Source organism: Salvelinus alpinus, chromosome 4 (genome assembly GCF_045679555.1).
Source record: "Salvelinus alpinus chromosome 4, SLU_Salpinus.1, whole genome shotgun sequence".
Taxonomy (NCBI): Eukaryota; Metazoa; Chordata; class Actinopteri; order Salmoniformes; family Salmonidae; genus Salvelinus; species Salvelinus alpinus.
Window position 1 is genome coordinate 7,683,560 of NC_092089.1, and position 14,775 is coordinate 7,698,334.

The window sequence follows — 14,775 nt, forward strand, 5'->3', positions numbered from 1 at the left end:
TACCCACAAACAAAATCACTTATAGTCTAGGTATAGTCCCCTGTATCTCAGGTGGTAGCGCATGGTGCTTGTAATACCAAGGTTGTGGGTTTGATTCCCACGGGGGTGAAGTATGAACAAATAAAAAGTACATAAATGTATGCACTCACTAATGTAAGTGGTGTCTGCTGAATGTAAAGCATATTGTTTTTTTAAATTATTGCCAGTGTAACGGATGTGAAATGGCTAGCTAGTTAGCGGGTACGTGCTAGTAGCGTTTCAATCAGTTACGTCACTTGCTCTGAAACCTAGATGTAGTGTTGCCCCTTGCTCTGCAAAGGCCGCGGCTTTTGTGGAGCGATGGGTAACGACGCTTCGTGGGTGTCAGTTGTTGATGTGTGCAGAGGGTCCCTGGTTCGCGCCCGTGTCGGGGCGAGGGGACGACGTAAAGTTATACTGTTACACCAGTATAACTTAGCAGCTTTGACGTGCGTCGACCAAACAGCGGCTGAAGGGCAAATATGATCTAATGGTGACGTCATCTTGCCAATGTGCCAACGCTCTCCATACTACATCAGCCCAATGTATAATGTATACATCGAGCCGACGTCGGCGAGATGTATGTGTGCTGTCTGGGAAGACCTTACGGGGGTCATATTGAGGTCATTTTGACCATAGTCTAGCAGCTACGGAAAGAATTGTGGACTTTCTGATAGAGCCACCACATTTCACACACAGCTGGGGCATGTCTAAAGGAAGTATTTTTTGGCTGTAGTGCCATCACAGATTTAGTCCATTACCCCCTGGCGGCCATTTCCAATATGGCGGCCATTCAGCTGCAGGGGGTCATATTGGACTAGATTCACTTGGCCATATCTCCACACATAATTGGTACATACGGCCCAATGATGACTTTAAATGTTTGAGGGGGTCATGTAAAAAAAAATGATCAAAAGGCCCCAAAATGCCATATATACATATCCTTTAAACGTTTAGTAGAAAATGGTGAAAGCGAGTGCCAAATTACTGCTTTTTGTAAATGTTTTCGTGGCTAGTTCCAATAGTTTACACGTAAACACTCTAAAAAGTAATATATATATACACATTGGTGTTCCCTGAAGTTTACAGATTGCAATGACATATAATGACATATTTTTTTGTGTAAATTTTAATACAAATTACAGGAAACCTGCCCTGTACACGTCACTTTAGGTCAAATCAAATCAAATGTATTTATAAAGCCCTTATTACATCAGCTGATATCTCAAAGTGCTGTACAGAAACCCAGCCTAAAACCCCAAACAGCAAGCAATGCAGGTGTAGAAGCACGGTGGCTAGGAAAAACTCCCTAGAAAGGCCAGAACCTAGGAAGAAACCAAGAGAGGAACCAGGCTATGAGGGGTGGCCAGTCCTCTTCTGGCTGTGCTGAGTTAAAATCCCATAGGAATGTATTATGTCCAGCAGAGAGAGAGGTAACCCACTAAATACTATTTATGATGAGGCCTTCCAGCCATTAGACAAAGGAAAAGTCTAAAGGAAGATGTGTAGCTATAGTTGCAGATTTACCCTGTTATACTCAGTGGTGTAGTTTTGTAAGTCTTTGTTGTTTGCTTCCAAGTTAAGAGGTCGTTTGTTTCCTATTTTCATGTATATTTTAGTTAATCATTACGTTGAGATGTCACGTAATTTCCTTATTTTCCTTATTTGAGATGTATTGGTTTAATAGATTTATCCTTGTCACCTTTACCTTCACCTTTACCTGCAACCTGCTTATCATGTCTGCCCTGTTGCAGAACCACACACCACCTTTACCACGCCGAACCACAAGTCCTTAATAAATAACCAATCCAACTTTACCACATCCAACCACTAGTCCTTAATAAATAACCAATCCAACTTTACCACGTCCAACCACAAGTCCTTAATAAATAACCAATCCAACTTTACCACGTCCAACCACAAGTCCTTAATAAATAACCAATCCAACTTTACCACGTCCAACCACAAGTCCTTAATAAATAACCAATCCAACTTTACCACGTCCAACCACAGGTCCTTAATAACCAATCCACCTTTACCACGTCCAACCACAAGTCCTTAATAAATAACCAATCCACCTTTACCACGTCCAACCACAGGTCCTTAATAATTAACCAATCCAACTTTACCACGTCCAACCACAGGTCCTTAATAACCAATCCACCTTTACCACGTCCAACCACAAGTCCTTAATAAATAACCAATCCACCTTTACCACGTCCAACCACAGGTCCTTAATAATTAACCAATCCAACTTTACCACGTCCAACCACAGGTCCTTAATAACCAATCCACCTTTACCACGTCCAACCACAAGTCCTTAATAATTAACCAATCCAACTTTACCACGTCCAACCACAAGTCCTTAATAAATAACCAATCCAACTTTACCACGTCCAACCACAGGTCCTTAATAACCAATCCACCTTTACCACGTCCAACCACAAGTCCTTAATAAATAACCAATCCACCTTTACCACGTCCAACCACAGGTCCTTAATAATTAACCAATCCAACTTTACCACGTCCAACCACAGGTCCTTAATAACCAATCCACCTTTACCACGTCCAACCACAAGTCCTTAATAAATAACCAATCCACCTTTACCACGTCCAACCACAGGTCCTTAATAATTAACCAATCCAACTTTACCACGTCCAACCACAGGTCCTTAATAACCAATCCACCTTTACCACGTCCAACCACAAGTCCTTAATAATTAACCAATCCAACTTTACCACGTCCAACCACAGGTCCTTAATAATTAACCAATCCACCTTTACCACGTCCAACCACAAGTCCTTAATAATTAACCAATCCAACTTTACCACGTCCAACCACAGGTCCTTAATAATTAACCAATCCACCTTTACCACGTCCAACCACAAGTCCTTAATAATTAACCAATCCAACTTTACCACGTCCAACCACAAGTCCTTAATAAATAACCAATCCAACTTTACCACGTCCAACCACAAGTCCTTAATAATTAACCAATCCAACTTTACCACGTCCAACCACAAGTCCTTAATAAATAACCAATCCAACTTTACCACGTCCAACCACAAGTCCTTAATAAATAACCAATCCAACTTTACCACGTCCAACCACAAGTCCTTAATAACCAATTCAACTTTACCACGTCCAACCACAAGTCCTTAATAAATAACCATTTCAACTTTACCACGTCCAACCACAAGTCCTTAATAAATAACCAATCCAACTTTACCACGTCCAACCACAAGTCCTTAATAAATAACCAATTCAACTTTACCACGTCCAACCACAAGTCCTTAATAAATAACCATTTCAACTTTACCACGTCCAACCACAGGTCCTTAATAAATATGTGAACTGTGGAACTCACACCTGTGATGTGGTTATTCACAGTAGACTACCAGCCTGCAGTGCTACCAACAGATGGTGGTATCGCTTTCTTAAAATAAAGGCCAATATTGTGTGAGACTCTTCTGTGGTTTACAGTGGACAGCTGGGAACCAGAGCTATTTAGCCTTTTGCACATTGGATGAGGTGAAAACTCCCTCTGTAGAATAGAATAACTTTGTGGTAATGGTTGCCTCTCATGGTCCCCTATGACGACAGTGGGCTGGGGCAGGGCTGAGGTGGCGAAGCTCAACCAGCTGGCATTAAATAATATAGACAGTGGGCTGGGGCAGGGCTGAGGTGGCGAAGCACTACCAGCTGACATTAAATAATATAGACAGTGGGCTGGGGCAGGGCTGAGGTGGTGAAGCACTACCAGCTGACATTAAATAATATAGACAATGGCAACAGAATGATCATAAGTGATCTACTTTATATTGATGGGTTGACGATCTCATCCTAAATCAGTCATCAATCCCCTTGTGACAGGGGAATGGAGGTTTGTTGTGTGCAACAGGGAGGGGCAACTGAATGCAAGCTTCACCCCCAAAAAATACATTGTTTAAACATTTCTGGCCTGTCCATCTATGGGTAACAGGGTTAACAATGGCCAAACACCAGACAATGGCCAACCACCAGACAATGGTCAACCACCAGACAATGGCCTAACACCAGACAATGGCCAAACATCAGACAATGGCCAAACACCAGATAATGGCCAAACACCAGACAATGGCCAATCACCAGATAATGGCCAAACACCAGATAATGGCCAAACACCAGACAATGGCCATACACCAGACAATGGTCAACCACCAGACAATGGCCAAACACCAGACAATGGCCATACACCAGACAATGGCCATACACCAAACAATGGCCAAACACCAGACAATGGCCAAACACCAGATAATGGCCAAACATCAGACAATGGCTTTAAACACCAGACAATGGCTTTAAACACCAGACAATGGCCAAACACCAGATAATGGCCAAACACCAGACAATGGCTTAACACCAGACAATGGCTTAACACCAGACAATGGCCAAACACCAGACAATGGCTTTAAACACCAGACAATGGCTTTAAACACCAGACAATGGCTTTAAACACCAGACAATGGCCAAACACCAGATAATGGCCAAACACCAGATAATGGCCAAACACCAGACAATGGCTTAACACCAGACAATGGCCAAACACCAGACAATGGCTTTAAACACCAGACAATGGCCAAACACCAGACAATGGCTTTAAACACCAGACAATGGCCAAACACCAGACAATGGCCAAACACCAGATAATGGCCAAACACCAGACAATGGCCAAACACCAGACAATTTTTTATATTAAAAAAGGAATATTTCCACCATATTAAAACGAGAGTTCTGTTCACGTAAAGAGGATTAAGTGGGTTAGAATCTTCCTAGAAGTGACAAAGGGTTGACAGAGAGATATAAAAATTATACATTTTGGCACTGTAGCAGCCTTTATAAATGTGATTTATTGAATGGTCAATATTAAAGGCCACTTCATTTAATATTTTAAGCTTTTAAAATTCAATATTCGGTGGACAATTTCCCACTTGAAATATCAAAGGGACGCAAAAGGCACTCATTTGGTGGAACGACCCATGAGTCACTGCAATAATTTTAAAGAAGTATATTATCAGTCTCGTTAAATACACCGCTGCATGTAGTCTTTGTTATGAAAGCCTTTAGATCATCATGTCTTGACATTTAATCAGACAGACAGCATGTCATTAGTAAAGATTGAAAAAAGTAAGGGGCCTAGACAGCTGCCCTGGGGAATTCCTGATTCTACCAGTAAGTGGCCTAGACAGCTGCCCTGGGGAATTCCTGATTCTACCTGGATTATGTTGGAGAGGCTTCCATTAAAGAACCCTCTCTGTATTCTGTTAGACAGATAACTCTTTATCCACAATATAGCAGGGGGTGTAAAGCTAGACTATAATCGATAATGACAAAAGCCGCACTGAAGTCTAACAAAACAGCTCCCAAAATCTTTTATCATCACTTTCTCTCAGCCAATCATCAGTCATTTGTGTAAGTGGTGTGCATGTTGAATGTCCTTCCCTATCAGCGTGCTGTAAATCTGTTGTTCATTTATTTACTGTAAAATAGCATTGTATCTGGTCAAACACACATTTTCCCAAAAGTTTACGAAGGGTTGGTAACAGGCGGATTGGTCGGCTATTTGAGCCAGTAAAGGGTGATTTGCTATGGATAGCGGAATGACTTTTGCTTCCATCCAGACCTGAGGGCACACACTTTTTTGTAAGCTTAGATTGAAGATATGGCAAATAGAAGTGGCAATATCGTCTGCTATTATCCTCAGTAATTTTCCATCCAAGTTATCAGACCCCGGTGGCTTTTCAATAGTTTTTTCACCTCTTCCACACTCACTTTACGGAATTCAAAATTACAATGCTTGTCTTTCATATTTTGGTCAGTTTTACTTGGATGTGGAGGTTCGGCTTTTGGCCGAATGTCATGCCTAAGTTTGCTAATCTTGCCAATTAAAAAAATCATTCAAGTAGTTGGCAATATCAGTGGGTTTTGTGATGAATGAGCCATCTAATTCAATGAGTTGAGTTTGACTTTTTGCCCAAAATTTCATTTAAGGTGTTCCAAAGCTTTTTACTGTCATTCTTTATATAATTTGTCTTTGTTTTTTTAGTATAGTTTCTTCTTCCTTTTGTTCCGTTTAGTCACATGATTTCTCAATTTGCAGTAGGTTTGCCAATCGGTTATTCAGCCAGACAGTCTTTTAGGTGCCTTTTGGCAAACTCCAAGTGGGCTGTCATGTGCCTTTTACTGAGGAGTGGCATCCGTCTGGCCACTCTACAATAAAGGACTGATTGGTGGAGTGCTGCAGAGATGGTTGTCCTTCTGGAAGGTTCTCCCATCTCCACACTGTCAGTGTGACCATTGGGTTCTTGGTCACCTCCTTGAACAAGGCCTTTCTCCCCGATTGCTCTGTTTGGCAAGGCAGCCAGCTCTAGGAAGAGTCTTGGTGGTTCCAAACTTGTTCCATTTAAGAATGATGGAGGACACTGTGTTCTTGGGGACCTTCAATGCTGCAGACATGTTTTGGTACCCTTCCCCAGACATGTGCCTCAACACAATCCTGTCTCGAAGCTCTACGGACACTTTCTTTGACATGGTTTTTGCTCTGACATGCACTGTCAACTACGGGACCTTATATAGACAGGTGTGGCTTTCCAAATGCACCTGAGCTCAATTTCAAGTCTCATAGCAAAGGGTCTGAATACTTATGTAAATAAGGTATTTCTTTTTTTTATTTGTTATAAATGTGCAAACATTTCAAAAAACCTGTTTTGCTTTGTCATTATGGGGTAATTCCCCATATAGTGCCCTACCTTTAACCAAGGCCCTATTCCACATATAGTGCTCTACCTTTAACCAAGGCCCTATTCCCCATATAGTGCCCTACCTTTAACCAAGGCCCTATTCCCCATATAGTGCCCTACCTTTAACCAAGGCCCTATTCCCCATATAGGGCCCTACCTTTAACCAAGGCCCTATTCCCCATATAGTGCCCTACCTTAAACCAAGGCCCTATTCCCCATATAGTGCTCTACCTTTAACCAAGGCCCTATTCCCCATATAGGGCCCTACCTTTAACCAAGGCCCTATTCCCCATATAGTGCCCTACCTTTAACCAAGGCCCTATTCCCCATATAGTGCTCTACCTTTAACCAAGGCCCTATTCCCCATATAGTGCCCTACCTTTAACCAAGGCCCTATTCCCCATATAGTGCCCTACCTTTAACCAAGGTCCTATTCCCCATATAGGGCCCTACCTTTAACCAAGGCCCTATTCCCCATATAGTGCCCTACCTTAAACCAAGGCCCTATTCCCCATATAGTGCTCTACCTTTAACCAAGGCCCCATTCCCCATATAGGGAACTACCTTTAACCAAGGCCCTATTCCCCATATAGGGCCCTACCTTTAACCAAGGCCCTATTCCCCATATAGTGCCCTACCTTAAACCAAGGCCCTATTCCCCATATAGTGCTCTACCTTTAACCAAGGCCCTATTCCCCATATAGGGCCCTACCTTTAACCAAGGCCCTATTCCCCATATAGTGCCCTACCTTTAACCAAGGCCCTATTCCCCATATAGGGAACTACCTTTAACCAAGGCCCTATTCCCCATATAGGGCCCTACCTTTAACCAAGGCCCTATTCCCCATATAGTGCCCTACCTTTAACCAAGGCCCTATTCCCCATATAGTGCCCTACCATATAGTGCCCTACCCACGGGGTCAAACACTCCGGTGGAAAGTTGTGCATTATCTAGGGAATAGGGTACAGCCAAAGCCCCTCAGTGGAACAGAGCTTTGACCTCGTAGCAGAGTGGTGCAGCCAAAGCCCCTCAGTGGAACAGAGCTTTGACCTCGTAGCAGAGTCGTGAGTCTGAGCAGAGCAGCATCTTCCTGAAGGTGTGTCGTAGCTCTGCGCTGCGGAAGGCGTAGATGGCCGGGTCTATCACAGCGTGACTCATCAGCAGAACCAAATTCAGCTGGAACAGAGAGCGGTAGCACTCACAGTAGGGGTTCTCTACACACACCATGAGGAGGAGGAGATGGAGGAAGAAAGGTGCCCAGCACACAACAAACACACCGAATAGCATGGTGAGCGTGAGCGCCCCCCGGAGGCTGCGGTGCGGCATGGCACTCCCGGGCAGCGCCGCAATCTTCCTGGCGTGGGACCGAGCCAGCAGGAACATGTGGACGTAGAGGAAGAGGATGAGGAGCAGCGAGATGAGGAAGAGCACGATGAAAAGGATCTTGATGACCGTGGCATCACAGAATGCCACCATGACCGTCCCGGCGACGCCGCACAGCGCCCAGATCCCCGCCAAGGCGGCGGCGGCTCGCCTCATGGTCATGATGTTGTGGTAGCGCAGCGCGTGGAAGATGGTGACGTAGCGGTCCACGGCGATGGCCAGGAAGCTACAGATACAACCGATAAAGGACATGCAGAGCAGTGCGTCTATGATGTCGTCCACCCTCCGGACGGAGTCCCCTCGGGAGTCCAGGTGTCCGACATCGCTGAACACCATCATCAGGGTCTCCCAGGTCTTGGAGAGGGAGGAGATGGTGTTGAACGTGGCCAGGCTACAGATAAACATGTACATCGGGGAGTGGAGGTTCTTGTTGCGCACCACGGCCACCACCACCAACAGGTTCTCACTGAGAGACACCATACCCAACACGAAGAACGCCAGGTGGGGGACCTTCACCACCTGACAGTCTGTGTGGTTGGAGGGGAGAACTGAGCCATCATTCATTATGGAGACCACAGACAGTGTCAGAGCAACGTCCACAGTAGATCGGATCAGGGTATTTCAGAATAGATCAGAACAGGGTGTTTTAGAATAGATCAGAACAGGGTGTTTCAGAGTAACGTCCAGATCAGAACAGAACAGGGTGTTTCAGAATAGATCAGAACAGGGTGTTTCAGAATAACGTCCAGATCAGATCAGAACAGGGTGTTTCAGAGTAACGTCCAGATCAGATCAGAACAGGGTGTTTCAGAGTAACATCCAGATCAGAACAGGGTGTTTCAGAGTAACGTCCAGATCAGAACAGGGTGTTTCAGAGTAACATCCAGATCAGATCAGAACAGGGTGTTTCAGAGTAACGTCCAGATCAGAACAGAACAGGGTGTTTCAGAGTAACGTCCAGATCAGAACAGGGTGTTTCAGAGTAACATCCAGATCAGAGCAGAACAGGGTGTTTCAGAGTAACGTCCAGATCACAACAGGGTGTTTCAGAGTAACGTCCAGATCAGAACAGGGTGTTTCAGAGTAACGTCCAGATCAGAACAGAACAGGGTGTTTCAGAGTAACGTCCAGATCAGAACAGGGTGTTTCAGAGTAACATCCAGATCAGATCAGAACAGGGTGTTTCAGAGTAACGTCCAGATCACAACAGGGTGTTTCAGAGTAACGTCCAGATCAGATCAGAACAGGGTGTTTCAGAGTAACGTCCAGATCACAACAGGGTGTTTCAGAGTAACGTCCAGATCAGAACAGGGTGTTTCAGAGTAACATCCAGATCAGATCAGAACAGGGTGTTTCAGAGTAACATCCAGAACAGAACAGGGTGTTTCAGAGTAACGTCCAGATCAGATCAGAACAGGGTGTTTCAGAGTAACGTCCAGATCAGATCAGAACAGGGTGTTTCAGAGTAACGTCCAGATCAGATCAGAACAGGGTGTTTCAGAATAACGTCCAGATCAGAACAGGGTGTTTCAGAATAACGTCCAGATCAGAACAGAACAGGGTGTTTCAGAGTAACATCCAGAACAGAACAGGGTGTTTCAGAGTAACGTCCAGATCAGATCAGAACAGGGTGTTTCAGAGTAACGTCCAGATCAGATCAGAACAGGGTGTTTCAGAGTAACGTCCAGAACAGAACAGGGTGTTTCAGAGTAACGTCCAGATCAGAACAGGGTGTTTCAGAGTAACGTCCAGATCAGAACAGAACAGGGTGTTTCAGAATAACGTCCAGATCAGAACAGAACAGGGTGTTTCAGAATAGATCAGAACAGGGTGTTTCAGAATAACGTCCAGATCAGATCAGAACAGGGTGTTTCAGAGTAACATCCAGATCAGAACAGAACAGGGTGTTTCAGAATAACGTCCAGATCAGAACAGAACAGGGTGTTTCAGAATAACGTCCAGATCAGAACAGAACAAGGTGTTTCAGAATAACGTCCAGATCAGAACAGAACAGGGTGTTTCAGAATAACGTCCAGATCAGAACAGAACAGGGTGTTTCAGAGTAACGTCCAGATCAGAACAGAACAGGGTGTTTCAGAATAGATCAGAACAGGGTGTTTCAGAATAACGTCCAGATCAGATCAGAACAGGGTGTTTCAGAGTAACATCCAGATCAGAACAGGGTGTTTCAGAATAGAACAGGAGCAGAAGCAGAGCAGGAGTGTCAGATCTTTGGTTCAGACAGTTAGCTGAAATGTTTCATCTTTGGTTCAGACGGTTGGCGGAAATGTCTAGTGAGGTTTGGTTCAGACAGTTGGCTGTACTGTCTCCTCAGTGTGATGGCACTCTGCATGGACCTGCTGGGTGGTGGTTGGGTTGTGATGGATCACCTTAGTAGACCAGGTACTGTAGAGAGGAGATGATTCTAGAGAGGAGACGATTCTAGAGAGGAGATGATTCTGGAGAGGAGACGATTCTGGAGAGGAGACGATTCTAGAGAGGAGACGATTCTAGAGAGGAGACGATTCTGGAGATGATTCTAGAGAGGAGATGATTCTAGAGAGGAGATGATTCTGGAGAGGAGATGATTCTGGAGAGGAGATGACCCCACCTGTGGAAAGAGAACAAAAACATGAAAGAAATTACATCAAATTTAATTGAACACATGATGAGTGTGATAGTGTGTGTGTGTGTGTGTTTGTGTGTGTGTGTGTACGTGTGTGTGTGTATGTAGTGTATGTGCACGTGTGGGGAAGCCAAGCCCCCCCACCCCCCAAAAATATCATTTTACAACCTATGTGTTGTGATAATTGCGTTATTTGCTCTATAACCTGTTAGTTCATATGCCTTGACATCGTGATATATAGACCTAAGGCCTTGTGATAGATAGGCCTAAGGCCTTGTGATATATAGGCCTAAGGCCTTGACATTGTGATATATAGGCCTAAGGCCTTGACATCGTGATATATAGGCCTTGACACTGTGATATATAGGCCTAAGGCCTTGACATCGTGATATATAGGCCTAAGGCCTTGACATCGTGATATATAGGCCTAAGGCCTTGACATCGTGATATATAGGCCTAAGGCCTTGACATCGTGATATATAGGCCTAAGGCCTTGACATCGTGATATATAGGCCTAAGGCCGAGACATTGGCATATATAGGCCTAAGGCCTTGACATCGTGATATATAGGCCTTGACACTGTGATATATAGGCCTAAGGCCTTGACATCGTGATATATAGGCCTAAGGCCGAGACATTGGGATATATAGGCCTAAGGCCTTGACATCGTGTAATATAGGCCTTGACACTGTGATATATAGGCTTAAGGCCGAGACATTGGGATATATAGGCCTAAGGCCTTGACACCGTGATATATAGCCCTAAGGCCTTGACATCGTGATATATAGGCCTAAGGCCTTGACATCGTGATATATAGGCCTAAGGCCGAGACATTGGCATATATAGGCCTAAGGCCTTGACATCGTGATATATAGGCCTTGACACTGTGATATATAGGCCTAAGGCCTTGACATCGTGATATATAGGCCTAAGGCCGAGACATTGGGATATATAGGCCTAAGGCCTTGACATCGTGTAATATAGGCCTTGACACTGTGATATATAGGCTTAAGGCCTTGACATCGTGATATATAGGCCTTGACACCGTGATATATATGCCTAAGGCCTTGACACCGTGATATATAGGCCTAAGGCCGAGACATTGGGATATATAGGCCTAAGGCCTTGACACCGTGATATATAGCCCTAAGGCCTTGACATCGTGATATATAGGCCTAAGGCCTCTGATAGGGCACCAACTCATCATCAAGCTTTGATGATTTGAATCAGCTGTGTAGAGCTAGGGCAAACAACTAAACATGCACCCAGGACCGAGGTTGGGAAACCTTGTGCCTGGGCACCAAGACCATCTGCTAGGGCACCAAGGCCATCTGATAGGGCACCAAGGCCATCTGATAGGGCACCAATGCCATCTGCTAGAGCACCAAGGCCATCTGCCAGGGCACCAAGGCCATCTGCCAGGGCACAAGGCCATCTGATAGGGCACCAAGGCCACCTGCCAGGGCACCAAGGCCATCTGCTAGGGCACCAAGGCCATCTGCCAGGGCACCAAGGCCATTGACCAAAACAGACAATTATACTGATTTGAAAACTGAAAAACACGAGCTATTCTGTTAAGAAAAACATACGTTTATGTAAATGTACATAAATAATTAGTCTACATGTCAAAGTGTAGGTGATAGTCTGTGGTATTAACTACAGTCTATGGTATTAACTACAGTCTGTCATGTCTAAGTGTAGGTGGTAGTCTGTGGTATTAACTACAGTCTGTGGTATTAACTACAGTCTGTCATGTCTAAGTGTAGGTGATAGTCTATGGTATTAACTACAGTCTATGGTATTAACTACAGTCTGTCATGTCAAAGTGTAGGTGATAGTCTATGGTATTAACTACAGTCTATGGTATTAACTACAGTCTGTCATGTCAAAGTGTAGGTGATAGTCTATGGTATTAACTACAGTCTGTCATGTCTAAGTGTAGGTGATAGTCTATGGTATTAACTACAGTCTATGGTATTAACTACAGTCTATGGTATTAACTAGTCTGTCATGTCAAAGTGTAGGTGATAGTCTATGGTATTAACTACAGTCTATGGTATTAACTACAGTCTGTCATGTCTAAGTGTAGGTGATAGTCTATGGTATTAACTACAGTCTATGGTATTAACTACAGTCTATGGTATTAACTACAGTCTACATGTCTAAGTGTAGGTGATAGTCTATGTCCTAGATCTATCAAAGCTGAACTGTATCCACCATGTCCCAGATCTATCAAAGCTGAACCGTATCCACCGTGTCCTAGATCTAACAAAACTGAACCGTATCCACCGTGTCCCAGATCTATCAAAGCTGAACCGTATCCGCCATGTCCTAGATCTATCAAAGCTGAACTGTATCCACCATGTCCGTATCCACCATGTCCTAGATCTATCAAAGCTGAACCATATCCACCATGTCCCAGATCTATCAAAGCTGAACCGTATCCACCATGTCCTAGATCTATCAAAGCTGAACCGTATCCACCATGTCCCAGATCTATCAAAGCTGAACCGTATCCACCACGTCCTAGATCTATCAAAGCTGAACTGTATCCACCATGTCCGTATCCACCATGTCCTAGATCTATCAAAGCTGAACCATATCCACCATGTCCCAGATCTATCAAAGCTGAACCGTATCCACCATGTCCTAGATCTATCAAAGCTGAACCGTATCCACCCTGTCCCAGATCTATCAAAGCTGAACCGTATCCACCACGTCCTAGATCTATCAAAGCTGAACCGTATCCACCGTGTCCCAGATCTATCAAAGCTGAACCGTATCCACCGTGTCCTAGATCTATCAAAGCTGAACTGTATCCAACATGTCCCAGATCTATCAACGCTGAACCGTATCCACCGTGTCCCAGATCTATCAAAGCTGAACCGTATCCACCATGTCCCAGATCTATCAAAGCTGAACCGTATCCACCATGTCCCAGATCTATCAAAGCTGAACCGTATCCACCATGTCCTAGATCTATCAAAGCTGAACTGTATCCACCATGTCCTAGATCTATCAAAGCTGAACCGTGTCCACCATGTCCCAGATCTATCAAAGCTGAACCGTATCCACCATGTCCGTATCCACCATGTCCTAGATCTATCAAAGCTGAACTGTATCCACCGTGTCCTAGATCTATCAAAGCTGAACCGTATCCACCATGTCCGTATCCACCATGTCCCAGATCTATCAAAGCTGAACCGTATCCACCGTGTCCTAGATCTATCAAAGCTGAACCGTATCCACCATGTCCGTATCCACCATGTCCCAGATCTATCAAAGCTGAACCGTATCCACCATGTCCTAGATCTATCAAAGCTGAACCGTATCCACCATGTCCGTATCCACCATGTCCTAGATCTATCAAAGCTGAAACATATCCACCATGTCCCAGATCTATCAAAGCTGAACCGTATCCACCATGTCCTAGATCTATGAAAGCTGAAACGTATCCACCATGTCCTAGATCTATCAAAGCTGAACCGTATCCACCATGTCCAAGATCTATCAAAGCTGAACCGTATCCACCATGTCCCAGATCTATCAAAGCTGAACCGTATCCACCATGTCCCAGATCTATCAAAGCTGAACCGTATCCACCGTGTCCTAGATCTATCAAAGCTGAACCGTATCCACCATGTCCCAGATCAAAGCTAAACCGTATCCACCATGTCCGTATCCACCATGTCCTAGATCTATCAAAGCTGAACCGTATCCACCGTGTCCTAGATCTATCAAAGCTCCACTGTATCCACCATGTCCGTATCCACCATGTCCTAGATCTATCAAAGCTCCACTGTATCCACCATGTCCGTATCCACCATGTCCGTATCCACCATGTCCGTTTCCACCATGTCCCAGATCTATCAAAGCTGAACCGTATCCACCATGTCCCAGATCTATCAAAGCTGAACCATATCCACCATGTCCCAGATCTATCAAAGCTGAACTGTATTCACCATGT

General features: G+C 44.5%; 1 protein-coding gene across 1 annotated transcript; it reads right to left on the bottom strand.

Moving 5' to 3' along the window:
• Positions 1 to 7,542: 7,542 nt before the first annotated feature.
• On the bottom strand, positions 7,543 to 8,873 carry mc2r (melanocortin 2 receptor). The gene has a single exon (XM_071395201.1). It carries the CDS (start codon positions 8,744 to 8,746, stop codon positions 7,829 to 7,831), a length of 918 nt encoding a protein of 305 aa, XP_071251302.1. The 5' UTR covers positions 8,747 to 8,873; the 3' UTR covers positions 7,543 to 7,828.
• Between the last annotated feature and the right edge of the window lie 5,902 nt (positions 8,874 to 14,775).